The sequence below is a fragment of the Astyanax mexicanus genome, chromosome 8 (genome assembly GCF_023375975.1).
Source record: "Astyanax mexicanus isolate ESR-SI-001 chromosome 8, AstMex3_surface, whole genome shotgun sequence".
Taxonomy (NCBI): Eukaryota; Metazoa; Chordata; class Actinopteri; order Characiformes; family Acestrorhamphidae; genus Astyanax; species Astyanax mexicanus.
The window spans coordinates 32891138-32905764 of record NC_064415.1 but is presented as its reverse complement, the minus strand read 5'-3'; the positions used below and the strand labels follow the sequence as shown (position 1 = coordinate 32905764).

At 39.3% G+C, this 14627-nt stretch overlaps 1 protein-coding gene across 7 annotated transcripts in view; it reads right to left on the bottom strand.

Annotated features, from left to right (window-relative positions):
• Window positions 1–5951: 5951 nt before the first annotated feature.
• cacnb2a (calcium channel, voltage-dependent, beta 2a) overlaps window positions 5952–14627 on the bottom strand; it is a 138461-nt gene continuing 129785 nt past the window's right edge. For 6 of the 7 annotated variants that reach the window (XM_049483196.1, XM_049483197.1, XM_007238723.4 and 3 more), the window contains one exon: window positions 5952–11046. In XM_049483196.1, coding sequence (XP_049339153.1) covers window positions 10339–11046 — 708 coding nt within the window. In that variant the 3' untranslated portion in view covers window positions 5952–10338. Of the gene's footprint in view, window positions 11047–12936; window positions 12981–14627 lie in introns of all 7 variants that reach the window. The other variant, XM_049483198.1, reaches the window with a different exon arrangement.

The following is a 14627-nucleotide window of genomic DNA, read 5'->3' as shown; positions in this document are numbered from 1 at the left end:
CGAACCCTTGCATAAAGTGGATGTGTGATATAATCAAAGCACACACACACATACACTCACACATACACTCACATTCACAAAGAAGACTGGCAAGCACACAAGTTTTACTCACACCAGATTAGCTTACAGATGTGGTCCTAGGAAAACATGCTAACAGGAGAAAGTGGCTCCCATTCCAAGATGAACTTTCACTGAACTACTAATAAATGCTGCACTCACGACATAGCGTGCGATTAGTCCTGTTTGCTGTGTAAAATCCTGTAATAGTACAGCACTGGGTCAGTTCACATGCATTTTTCAGTTTAGATGTTGCTTCTGTGCCGTCCAGCTTGTCAACAAAGGCACGTGTAAAGCTGTTTATAAACAGGAGTTTAATGTGTTATTTATTTGTATTTACGGCAGTGGTGTAAAAGTTAAATTAAGCCCTATACGGACAGGATTCGTTTCTCAGGGGGTTCTGGGTTAATTTTCTCTTCTATGGGGGGGTCCTCTGTGATTTTATTCCTGTCCTGAACGACCATGTAAATTACAGGCTAAATTACCTACTGTTTTTCTCTGAACTTCGTGGTCCTCTGGTAATTTAGTCCTGTCCGGACACCAGTGTTGGGAGTAACGGCGTTAAAACTTAGTTATTAAATTAGTTAGATTACTCGTTACTGAAAAAAAGTAACGGCGTTAGTAACGCCGTTACTTTTTTTCAGTAACGAGTAATCTAACTAATTACTATGGCTGTAACTATAACGCCGTTACCATTTCCGACACCCCGTTACTGCACGTTACTTTAGCCGCTCTATGAACTTTTTTTTTTACTTCGCTTTGCCCTGGTTAACCCCTCCTCTGTCCGGTGAACTTGAGCTTCTGGCCGCTGTGCCTGTGGGTTGGCGTGGTGAAGTGAGGCACAATTGTGACGATTTGCGTGCTCTAATCAATTCAGTGATTGCCGTGGACAACCCAAGTTCCGAATTAAGGACGTTAAGCTCTTTTTAGCTGCTCCGGTTTTTGTGGTGCTGCTGCTTTCTATTTTAGAGCTTAGATTCTCTGCCCGAATCCCACCTGACCTGAGGACCGACCCGAAATCAGGCTCCTATTTTTATTTTATATAAAGCTCTGGTGTGATAATCACAATGTTGCTAAGTAACCAATTATTATTGTTCACTAAAGCGAACGAAATAGCGAAAACTGAAAGTGAAAAAACATTTGTGTTAACTGAATCTAATAAAAACGGTAATTAAAAGGAAAAACATAACTATCTCGAACTGTATTTTGTGTTTATAAAACTAACTAAAACGAACTGAAATTACTGATAGAATACCCTCATTTTTGTGTTTAATTTATTTATAAGCGCTGTTGTACAGCGGAGTTGTACAGCGGGAGTTGTTGTGCCGAGCGCGCGGCACCTCGTGGTCCGTTAGTGTAAAGCGCTCGCGCTAGCAAGCCCACCCTGAAATGAACAGAAAAAATAAAAACAAAATAAAATTAAACTATAATAAAAATGAAAACTGTAATCACGTAGCTCTGGGCGCACGTGAACGCCTCCGCGTTTGACTTGCAGCATTGTGTGTAGCTGTTCTTAAAAATCATTTAAATTAAATAATAGTTCTATGCTTCTATGTTACAGTGTTAATTAACATAATTCTGATTATATTTCGCTCATTGAAACAGCCCGAAAACAGACAGTTTATGGGGCGGATCGGGTCGGGCTCATAATGACAGTTTATGGTTCGGGCTTGGGCAGAATGTGCACGGGCTCCGGCTGGGTCGGATTGTTTGGGCAGGATCTAAGCTCTATTCTCTTTTGGTGAAGCTGTTATATTAATACCATTTTAACGGGCATTAAATTGTTGTTTTTGTCCATTATTTTGTTTTATATATACATATTTCTTTTGAGTGTGGCTTGGTTTGTTAAATTTCATCCCCAGACGCGTTTTTCCGCTTTTTTCAGTATTACAAGTTATTACAAATTTTCTTTGGTTGTGTGGAGAATTTCGTTTTATTTTTTTGAAATTCGTTAGATTATATTTTTGTCAACATTTTGGGTTTATTTTCGTTTGTTATTTTTTGTTATTTGTCTAATAATAATAGTAAATGCATAATTGATTTCCTTTTTTTTGATGGGCGAATAATAAAAAGTAACGCGATAGTTACTTTTACTGGTAACTAATTACTTTTATAGTGGAGTAACTCCGTTAGTAACTCAGTTACTTTTTTGGAGAAGTAACGAGTAACTATAACTAATTACTTTTTCAAAGTAACGTGCCCAACACTGCCGGACACACATCTCAAAGTTTCTTCACCTCACGTTTAATAAAATAGCTATTTGTCCACTGCCACGCACAGTAATTACACTTTGCATACACGTTTCCACAGAGATCCAGGTAAACACAACAGCAAGTGGAAATGGAGGAGCTACTGAACTGTGTTCTCTTTCATTTACATTTGTTCCATTTGATATATCATCATCCTATCTGCTATTTATCTGCAATTTACACATTATAGCACGAACCTCTTGTGTATTATTGCAATTATACCACAGTTCCATTATCACTGTTTATTAAAATATTTTGAGTTAAACAGGACGAGAAAATGCGATTGGTTTGGTTATAAACACTCCGCGAGTTAAAATAGTTCCATAGCTGCTCTGCTTAAGCTGCACTGTAAGCTCTGCATTATCAGCCGTTTCAGTCAAAATTGTGTAAATTTAAGCATACTGTAAATAAACAGAAACGATTTACTCACCCAAATAAAGGTTTTTTTCAGTGCTTGTTTGACTAAAAGAAAATGTTTTTTTTAATTACAAGCGTCCACCTTACATTCAGCTTAAAATAGCCTATATTAACTAGAAAATGTATACACTTTTACACACGCTTTTATTTTAATAATAACAACTCTTAACCAGATATTGGTGGCTGATAATGTGTGTAATTTTTAATAATGTGTGTCTTTGTCTGCGCCGCCTATTGGAGACATGGCGTTTCAGCACTGTGCCTATAGGATCTAGCGCCTCCCAGTGGTGTTTAAAGATATCACATTTGGTTTTGGTTTGTAAGCGCTGCATCGTTGCTAGGTTACCTGTATGTGGCGGAGTAATACATGGAGAGCTTCGGTGCGTTATTGCTAATAATGTCACTCATAAATTAGCCAATCACATTGCAGGGTCAAAACTAACTGTGGTATAATGTATAATATTAGTCACGTTCAATCTGGGAGTAAAGATCGTTTTACGGTTTGGGACGTCACTTTATTCACATTTCCTTAAGGATCTTCATTTGAATGATGCAATATCGATTTATATAAACCCGAGATCGATCTTTAGAATTAGCGCTTTTTCCCCGTGTATGTGTACAGTTTTAATGTCTCGCGTTTCATCTCACAAGACCATCCCGTAGTACCTTCAGTGTCCACTAGGAATTCCCAAAATTCTTAGTTGTGCTGAGTTGTGCTTGTTAGACTAGAGTGAGAGTCAGCACTGCCATATTGAGCTGCCAGTATTTTGTCAGAGAACGAATGGAGAATTAAAAGTAATAAACCTTAACCTGGGCTTAAGAGTTTTTGTGTGTCACGATATTCAGAAACCATGGCGGTAGGGAAAAGCTGAATAAAAAAAAAAAAACTTCAGAGACTGCATTTACAATTAAACTATGTAGTTCACCTTGTGCCAAAAAAAATAATTGAAGCTCTGGTAACATTTATATGTAAGGATATACGTCCATACAGCCTTGCTGAAAACGATGGATTCTGAAACCTCATTCATGTTCTAGAACCACATTTTGTTTTACCAACATAAAAACATTTGATGAAAAGTGGCCATTCCAAACCTGTATAGAGATGTGAAGCATAGTGTCGCAACTTTACTTATGTCAAGAGATATTTTAATATTTAACAAATATTTTATGATGGAAGTTTGAGTGTCCCTTGTATAATTACAACAGTTTATATTCAAACTACAGGGGTTGGACAAAGAAGCTGAAACACCTGGTTTTAGAGCACAATCATTTATTGTCCCAACGGACAGTTCTGATGGAAACAGGAGAGTTGAGGTGCACATTGAATCCTGCCGTGATTTAGCCAGCCATGGTTTTATGTTTTTTGGATACAATCCGGGTTAGCACCCGAACATCCCTTTCAGACAGCTTTCTCTTGCATCCACAGTTAATCCTGTTGGATGTGGTTCGTCCTTCTTGGTGGTATGCTGACATTACCCTGGATACTGTGGCTCTTGATACATCACAAAGACTCGCTGTCTTGGTCACAGATGCGCCAGCAAGACTTGCACAATTTGTCCTCTTTTGAACTCTGGTATGTCACCCATAATGTTGTGTGCATTGAAAAACTTACCCTGCTAATTGAACCTTCACACTCTTCTCTACTGGTGTAATGTGCATGTGTAATGACCACCAGTTTGATTCAATTTAGCCATAAAACCTCCCACACTAAATGACAGGTGTTTCAGGTTCATTGTCCAACCCTCTGTACAACTTTTATTGTAACTGAAAATTTCCTAAATTAACCAATATTGAATCGAATCAATTTGAAAATCAAATCGAACTGCAAAATCAGTGGTGATATCCACCCCTAGTTGCGAAAAATGAACAGATACTAGTTTGAGCAGTTTAACAAAACAAATGAGCTCACACTAAATGGTGCCATTTAACATGAACAGTTTTCGAACACTATTTGTTTCTGCACTGTGCTTAAGATTCATACTGAGGTAAAGATCACATTTTTTATTTGATATACTATATTGGCAAAAGTATTCAATCACCTATCTAAATCATTTCAACCAGGCCCGAACGACAGCAACTCAGCCGCCTAGTGGTAGAAATAAAAGCGGGTCATCAGATGCTGAGGCTCATAGTGCTCAGAGGTCGCCAACTTTATGCAGTCAATTGCTACAGACCTCCAAAATTCATGTGGCTTTCAGTGTGTAGAGAGCTTCATGGAATGGGGTTCCATACATCAACACGCTGTTTGTTTGTGACAAGATCATGATCCAACCTCAATCCAAACCAATTATCAGTACTATTATGTACTCCAAATGTTTAAGTTACACAGCTGTTCAGGTGCAGTTTATACTGATTTACTTCCCAGATAATTATTACAGCTATGACCAAATACTGTCTCTTCTGCTGCCCCAAGCTAAGGTGTTTTCACACTGAATGCAGTATGTGCAATGAATAAGTCCAGGTTAATTCCTCTGCAGATACGGTTTACACCACTCTGTCAGACCCTTTCCATTCTCTATTCCCTGAACAAGGGCGGGGCTGGAGGCACATTAGTCTTTTTTAGACAAACATGACGATGCATCATCATGCAGGGCTTCTGTAATGTTCTGTGCATTGTCTTACAAGTTGAAATGTTCTTTACATTGTGGAAACAACTGAATTTCCAGACAGAACTGCACTGTGGAGCACAGATTTAAAAGTGTTTGCAAGCTCTGCTGTGATACTCTGATACTCACTCCACTTATTTGAGTGATGGACTCTCTTAGGGGGTATCCAATCAGTGGTGTTTACAAAAAGTTTTGTCAACAAGACACGTTAGTTTTACACATTCTACAATAGCAGTAGCAGTATGTTTGGCCAGGTGTGCAATCAGTAATCGCACTCGGATGCGAGAGGAGGGGGTCTTGGCATGGTCCACACGATCGCAATCTGGCCTTATGTTTGAGCTAATTGGCTGTTCAGGTGCAGTTTAATCTGATTTATTACCCAGATAATGGTTTAGGCCCCCCTATGACAGACCCTTACACTCCCCATTACCATATATATACTTTTTTCAGAAAGAACAGAGTGCATGTGAACACTGCAGAACTACGTCTGGTTTCCTCTCAAGCCTTCATTTTCTGAAAGAAGCAGAGAGACAGCTCACACATGGCACAGAACAGCCGCCTGTAGGACATGAAGAAGATGCTGCACAGTGTCAATCACACAAAGCATCACAGAACTTTCCAGTAAGTCTGAACATTTCCATCTCGTTCTTCTATTTGACAGAACAACAGCGCAAAGAAGATGAAAAGAAATATTGCAAGCAGTCAAAAAATGGTGTTTAAAACAATCTGGATTTTTTTTTTCTGGTGCATAAGGCAAAAACCACAGTTGTGCAATTGTATCAAACATTACGTAGAATCATTTCATTCAGTCACTGTTAAAATGCAGGAAAAAAGATCACACACATCACAACGTTACACTTAAATTAGCATATCTCTCTAACCGAACCCCGAACAGTAGTCAAAATGCAATGGGAATATACCTAACTAATAGAAACTACCGAAAACTGAAGAAAGAATTAAAAACAACAGAATTCCTGATGGACAGAAGACGAACTTGGATCATTCGTGTCATCCAAAAGCAAATGAGGAATGATTCAGTTTTATTGTTTAATATTCATGTGTCCACACATAGATAGAACAAGTATGTATGGATACCTGTGTGTGTGTGTGTGTGTGTGTGTATTGTGTGTATTTTGTTTGTGTGTGTGTTATTTACATACATAATCTAGTTATCATTAAAAACACCAGTCTTTACAAAGGAGGCATAGGAACTGACAGCCAAGAATCCAGGAGAGAGGATGGATAGCAGCACATGGTGTGTATGTGTGTATATGTATGTGTGTATGTGTCTGTATATGTGTGTGAATGTGACTGTAATATACTGCCAGATCCAGAAATACCCTGTGTTAAACCGCTGTGTTAAAGTGTGTGTGAGTGAATGGAAGTGGACGTTATGGTGGTCAGAAGAGACGGAACTTGTTCTTGTGTTCCACTGACCGCTGGTGTTTGTGGAGTCTAAACAGGAACCGGACACACCATCAATTAAATGATTTATTGACGTTTTGGGGGCTGATCCGCTGCCAGAGATCCAGGGTCTCGTTTTAACGTTTGAGCAGTTTAATGAATTCCACCAAGTAGCCAAAAAAACTTGGTGGTCTCTGCCAGCAGGCTGAGACTTGGCCAAAGGGGGACCTAAAAAAATGACCCCAGACATACCATCAAATCATTTGGGCAGTTAAGAATTGTAAACATACAAGTACAAACATTAGGACATCAAGAGTCCTGGAGGAAAACCTTGAAATATGTCCTGAAACCCTGTTGAAGCCATACAAGCGTCCGGCAGGGCAATCAGTGCGATAACTTGGGCAGTTTTGAAAGCTGTTGCAGTGATACCATGATAAGAACATGAACATTTTTTATGCATTAACAAAATATATATCAGAACAGTTAGTTCTGATCACACAGTCTGACTATTTCAAAATGTGATTTTTCACTTTAATCTAATGTGGCTGGAACTGATTTTTTTAGGACATGCATTTTTGACTTTCTTTGGTTAACTTTATCAGTACCACTTTAAAGAGGCACTAAACCCTAAAACTTTTTTTTCTTCATTAAAGGTAATGAAACATACCAGTCCTGCTCTGTGTCCATCTGTGTCTCCCCACTATCAGAGGAACACTGCCGCAGCTCAGCCAATCAGCTCTCCCTCCTGCCCTGCCTCTAAACCCATACATCACCCAGTGCCCCTCCTATACTCCCCCTCTCATTTTTTTTTTTTTTTTTTTTTTTAAGCATTTTTCACATTTGAGCTGATGGTGGAGTCAGCTAAAATCAGGTGGCACAAGTTACCATTTACTTTCACAATTTACTAATATTTTACTTTAATATTTTAGTTTACTTCAAAGTTATGTGCATTGGATTTGTTCTTTTTACCATTTATGGGGGAATATTTAAAGGGAAAAATTGGGTGTGTTTTAAAACTTTCGACACATGTAGGTAGTGCATACTCTCAAACCTCAGCATTTTCTTTATTCTGATATTAAATTTGTCTTTTCCATCAGCCATCATTAACATATCTGGTAATATTAGGAATGCACTGATATGCATATGTGCCAATATCCGATATTACACGTGTATATATCTGTCAATGTCAATATACACATTTTTATTTTACAGACTAGAGATTTGGAGACTAGATAGCATAGTTATATCTTTATAATATTAAAAGTAACTAAAATAAAATAAATAAAAATCTAGCTTAAATCAGTTCATTTTAAAGTAGCACAGTCAGTGTCCTACAGTTGTTGTTTAACCCATGTTGGTCCTGTTCTGGCACACAATAAATGCCAGAAAGCATTTCAGTTTATTCAGTTTGAATAATTGGCAGATACTGAGAATTTCTGATATCATTGTGCATCCCTAGTTAATATGGTTACTCTCCCAAAGAGTAACCAGATTCATTATTGTTCCAGTAATAATAATAATATGGTGCATTCTTTTGACCGCTCTGGATAAGAATGCAAAACAAAGGCTGTAAATGTACATTTTGGTGCAGTCTATTTGCCTATTGCTGTGAGCAATACAGAACTAAGAGCTCTGTAAAATTATTTAACAGTTTAATCCACCAAATCTGGAAAATCAAATTAAACCTTGACCTAAGAATTGAATCTTATAATAGGCATGAAAATATACACGTCATTATACACAGTTAGTTAGTTCCAACCTCCCCCTGTGATTAGCTGAGGCTTTCTTTGAGTGCCAATGTGACCAGAGGTTAAAAAACTAGAGTGGTCAAGTAAAACAAGCTACAGATAATGAGTCTAACAAAAACAATTAGTTAATATTGGAACTAATACAAGCAGCAGGACAGTAATTAAGTGACATTTGACAAATCTAAGTGTTTCTATTGCAAACAGCTGCAGAGCACCACTGATCCTCGTTTTTAACCCTCTGGGGTCAACAAACATACAGCCATGTCAAGTTCAATATTTCTGTTTTTTTCTTCATGTTTCTATTAATATCTTTGCGATATCGCAGCACAGTTAAGAAACTGGACCTCCCTCTGATGGATCTGCGTGTCGATCATCTGTGTACTATTTGTAACTGGTAGGTTTGAGCACCCATCCTTTTTTTGTTTTGTGCAAGACTGACCAATGGACACTCAGGAAACCACAAAGTATTAACTTTTCCACACTGTATAACTGTGGAATGATTTTTCCATGAAGGCTTGAACCTTTTCACATTTTGTCAACTTACAACCACAAATTTAAATGATTTTTTTTAAGATTTTAAGTGATAGACCAACACAACATAGCACATAATTGTGAGGTGGAATAATAAAAAAAAAGATAGATAGTTTTCAAAATTTTAATCAAATAAAAATCTGAAAAGTGTGACGTAAAAAAGTATTTATCCCGCTTTTACTATAAAACTCCTAAATAAAATCTGGTGCAATCAACTGCTTTCAGAAGTCACTTAATTAGTTAATAGAGTTCAGCTGTGTGTAATTTAGTCTCAGTATAAATCTATACACCTGTTCTGTGAAGACCTCAGTGGTTTGTTAGAGAACACTAGTGAACAAACAGCATCATGAAGACAAAGGAGCGCACCAGACAGTTAAGAGATAAAGTTAAGGAGAAGTTTAAAGCAGGTTTAGGTTATAAAAACATGGTCACTCTGGAGGAGCTGCAGAAATCCACAGCTCATTGGGCTTTTTGAATAAATTTAATAAAATAAATTTACTATTGAATAAAAGACATAAGAAGTGCTGTTTGAAGTTTGCCACACGCCATGTAGGAAACATAGCAAAAGTGTGGAAGAAGGTGCTATGGTCAGATGGGAAATTTGCGGCCTAAATGCAAAGCAATGCTACGTGTGGTGGAAAAGTAACACTACTCATTACTCTGAACACACCATCTTCACTCTCCACTGGGATGCTTTTCTTCAGCAGGGACAGGGAAGCTGATCAGAGTTGATGGAAAGATGGATGGAGCCGAATACAGGGCAATCCTGGAAGAAAACCTGTTGGAGGCTGCAAAAGACTTTAGACTGGGAGGAAGATTCACTTTCATTTTTGTTCCACTTCACAATTATGTGCTACTTTTTGGTTGGTCTATTAGTTTAAATCTCAATAAAATACATTACAATTTGTGGTTGTGCCACTGTACCCGATGCAGACTTTAACTTTTTTTTTTTTTCCTTTTTTAATAAGAAACCTTTGGCAAGACTCCTAATCCTACATTCTCCTACTTCTGAACCATGACTTCTGAACTGTGGGCTTCTCGGGATAAAAGCCAAATATGGCCAAAAAAAAAAAAAAAAAAAAAAAAAAAAAATATATATATATATATATATATATATATATATATATATATATGATTATAATTGTAATAAATAATATAGCATTCGTTTAGACCATAAAGTCCATCAAGTGATTGTTATTAATGATTCTGGACCTGACAGTAGATGGAGAGATAGACTGTGTGTGTGATAGTGGTTTAATGGCGTTGTGTGTGTATTGTGTTTATTTGTGTGTAAATGTGCGTTAGTGTGTGTGTGAGTGTGTGTCACTACTCTATGTAGTGATCTCTGGCCCACTCTGTCTCTCCTCTTTTCTTCTCCCCCTCAGTGGAGCGCTGTCTCTCGTAGTTGTGGTAGCGTTCTCGCTGGGGTCTCTGCAGGGGGCGCTGTCGGTTGTTTCGGTCGCTGTGCTCGTGCGCTCTCTCCCTGTCTCCCTGGCGGTGATGGTGGTGATGGTGATGATGGTTATGCTGAAGAGGTGGCTCCTCCTCCTGCTCTAACTCTTCCTCCTCTTCCTCTTCCTCGTCCTCCTCGTCTTCCTCGCCGGGGCGTTGTGTGTGAGTATGCGGGTGCGGATGAGGGTGCGGATGCGAGTGTGTGTGTGTGTGGCTGGCTCGTGTGGCTGGCTGGTCAGTGTAAGCTGAATCTCTGCTCTCCAGAGTTTCCTGTCTGGAAAGCGTCCGAGCCGTGCGGTTGTGGTGGTGGTGGTGATGGTGGTGGTGGTGATGGTTGTGGTGCTCGGTCCTTGTGGATGAGGAGCGGTGGTGTATGTGGGGTGCTCTCCGTCCACTCCGTAACGGTCTCTGCTCCTCCGCGGCCTCGGGCTCTTCCTCTTCCAGGTCGTCATCCTCGGCGTTGTCCAGACTGGTCTGCTTCTGCAGCCGATGGTGGTGACGGTGGTGGTGGTGATGATGGTCCTCTTGAGAGCCCTTCCTGTCACCTAGCGACTTCTCCACTTTCGGGTTGCCCCCCGTGCCCTGGGTTAGCACACACACATGCGCGCACACACACACACACACACACATTCATTAGTGGGTGAGATGCAACAGTTAAAGGTTACTGCACTGCAGAACATGCATCTCTCTGTCCAGCTGGCTCAATCCAGTGTTTCCAACCTCATTTGTTTTGTGTCGCATCTGTACCTGACAGCTGGTTGTCTCTGGTTGCTAACTTTACAGTTCTAACTATCTTAGCATTAAGTAAATTAATAAATCCATTGTTTATTAGCATATATGAAGCATTATAATATTGCACACCTGTAAATCTTTTACATTAATTAAGACATTCATTACTCTCTCAAACATTTTTTTAAAAGCCATAATGACTATAATGATTTATTAAAATGTTAAAATGCCACTTTATGCTTGTTTTAGTTCATTCTTTTATTTAACTATACAAATATGAATTAAAAATACTGCTGTGTTCTACTGTGTTTTTGAGAATCAATACATTATTACAAAACAATATGCAGGATTTGAACAATGAAACTGAAACACCTGTCATTTTAGTGTGGGAGGTTTCATGGCTAAATTGGAGCAGCCTGGTGGCCAATCTTCATTAATTGCACATTGCACCAGTAAGAGCAGAATGTGAAGGTTTAATTAGCAGGTAAGAGCGCAGTTCTGCTCAAAATATTGCAATGCTCACAACATTATGGGTAACATACCAGAGTTCAAAAGAGAACAAATTGTTGGTGCACGTCTTGCTGGCGCATCTGTGACCAAGACAGCAAGTCTTTGTGGTGTATCAAGAGCCACGGTATCCAGGGTAATGTCAGCATACCACCAAGAGGGACCAACCACATCCAACAGGATTAACTGTCGATGCAAGAGGAAGCTGTCTAAAAGAGAGGGTTCGGGTGCTAACCCAGATTGTATCCAAAAAACATAAAACCACAGCTGATCTTTCCGTCGGGAAAATAATTATTGTGGTCTAAAACCAGGTGTTTCAGTTTCATTGTCCAACAGTCGCCATTCCCTTTAAGAGCCAGTTGAGCTCTGACTTTGGCACGTTGATATCTAAACAGTGCAGGGCTTTCGCACATCTCAGCAGAGGATACTGACATGAGCAGCATATTTAAGGGAATATTTTATTCTTTTTTTCGGGTTATTGTTGATGTAAAAGCTGTATTTGTGAGGTGCAGTACGTTTTCTTGTGTGGGTAATAAGCACAGTGCTACTGCATGGCTAAGATAGCAATGAGCATGCAACACAAGTTGCGCGGGGTGTACGATAGGGCTTGAAGTGTTATTTAAGGTTGACGGCATGGGCCTGCCCACCCCTGTATAAGTTGTGTGGTGCCCTCTTATGAGTGAGGTTGAACACTGGCCAGCGTGCTCATAGCAAGGCTCTGAGTAAGGCCTGATAGAGGTTTCACAATTATCGTACACGGTCACGACCTGTTACAGATGTTACAGATGCGACATACCTGCATCATACCTTTAAACAAAAACACTAAATCAGCGAATAGAAACCTTAAAAATTCTGACAGACACACACACACAAATACACACTACATAGGTGATGTGCATACAAAACAGAAGACCACTGCAAACCACCGCAAAGCAGATATATCACAAAAAAGGTCAAGAGAAAAGGTTTAGATCTTCCACACTCAGTATGAATCTCAAATCTATCCGGTATGATCATACTGCATAATTAGACAGACCTCATATCACTTTAACGGTAATTAAAATGGATGAGATTCATTACATTTTGGCTGCTCATTGCAGTTTCACTCCTCTAAACTGACTTTAATGTAACTCTAATTGAGTCTGAGTGTGAGGGTGACTGACCCTTTCTCTCTCTCTCTCTCTCTCTTTTTTCTGCTCATTCGCTCGCTTGCACCATGAGCACACCAACACTCACCATGGCTGAGGCTACCCATCTGCAATTGGAGTAGCCTCCTCAGTCTGAACATGAGCCACAGCAGTCAAATAAAAGATCATTATGTTTAGAATATATACACCACCCCACACACATACGCACACACATTTATATATATATATAAGCACATATATTGTAAAGGCAGTGGTTTTCAAACAGTCCTATAAAATGAAGCATCAGCATCTGAAGATAATGTAGCGTTAATAAATCATTTGTCAAAAGTGGTAAGTTTAGACTGTGGATGAATCATAAGGACTTTAGGGCGTTTTCACACCGGCAGCTCGTTTCTATGGTCTGAATCCGTTGATGAGTGTTTTCTCCTTTTGTTTGGTTTGGTTTCACACAGGCACAAACACACTAAAATACGCACCAATGAACCATGCGAGCACGTTGTCTTACATTGTTTCAGTGAATGCTGCACACGTCACGAGTGTAAACAGCAAAGAAGCAGCAGAGACAGTGTTTGTTAATAACTGTGGTAATTAGCGTTATCTGGCGAATATATCAGATTAAACTGCGGCTTATTAGCAGTTTAGCTCAAATAAAAGGAGTTTATTTGATAGCTGGTTCGGATCGAGACCGGATCACATTCTCACCACAAGCGAATGTCTCTAGAGTTCGTTTTGATCCACACACCTGCTCAATCAAATCGTACTAAGGGTACAAACGAACCAGAGTCCGTTTGAACTAGACAAAAAAGTGCTGGTGTGAAAACGCCCTTAGGAAAATCTCACTGATTCTATGAGAGTAATACTGTACTTTCAGATACTCAGATAGCTCAGTTCTGGCTTTTTCAAGGTGTTCAAAATGTTCTTTTCTCCTCCCTCCAGTATTCTCCAGTGTCCCACCACAACATGTCTGGCCTTGTCTTTCACATCCCACTCTACTGTAAAGTCTCTTAAAGGCCCCATACTGAAGATTTATCTTGTTATTTCTATTCCTCCCTCTGAAGTCCACTTATAATGTTTAATGTATATGGTTTTATGTATCAACTGCATTCAACTACAAATCAGCTTATTTAACAATTCTTCAACTTTTGCTTTTTGCTTTAGAACTTAACATGTTTCTGGCACTCTCCCTTTAAGACAATTGTATCACCTTTTTAAAAATCCAATAAGATTTCCAATATTTTCAACACCGTGGTTAGCAGCAGACGCTAGCCGCTAGATGCCGTTAGCAGCAGCCCTAGCCTTGGTTAGCAGCACTTAGCGCTATTAAATGCTGCCTGACAGCACTACACTAAGGAACACCGAGTGTTCCGGTAAGCCAGGGTGCTATTAGCTAGCGGTTGGTCCCACGTAGCTTATTTTCAACACGCTGATACACTCAGCTCTGAATGGCAAAAGGGCTAGCACTGCTCCAGCCTCAGTGCTGAAACTCCTTTATAACACTGTACTTTAGCTGAGAGGCTTTACTGCTTCTTACCACCTCAAAGTTAAAGGATTTTAAGTGCGCCTTTTAGTGCTAAAAATATGTTATTTTACAATCTGTTCCCCTCTCCTAACTATTCATTGCTGCTTGTCAGTCAACTTATGTATATCAACTGCCTATTTGTCTTTGCGTGGGCAGCGCTATGCCCCTATCACTATCACAGTAACTCAGTTAGGAGCACCAAAAGTTCATTTAACACTGTTTCTCCTTTAAGGCAATGCTGATCTACTGATCTATCATTT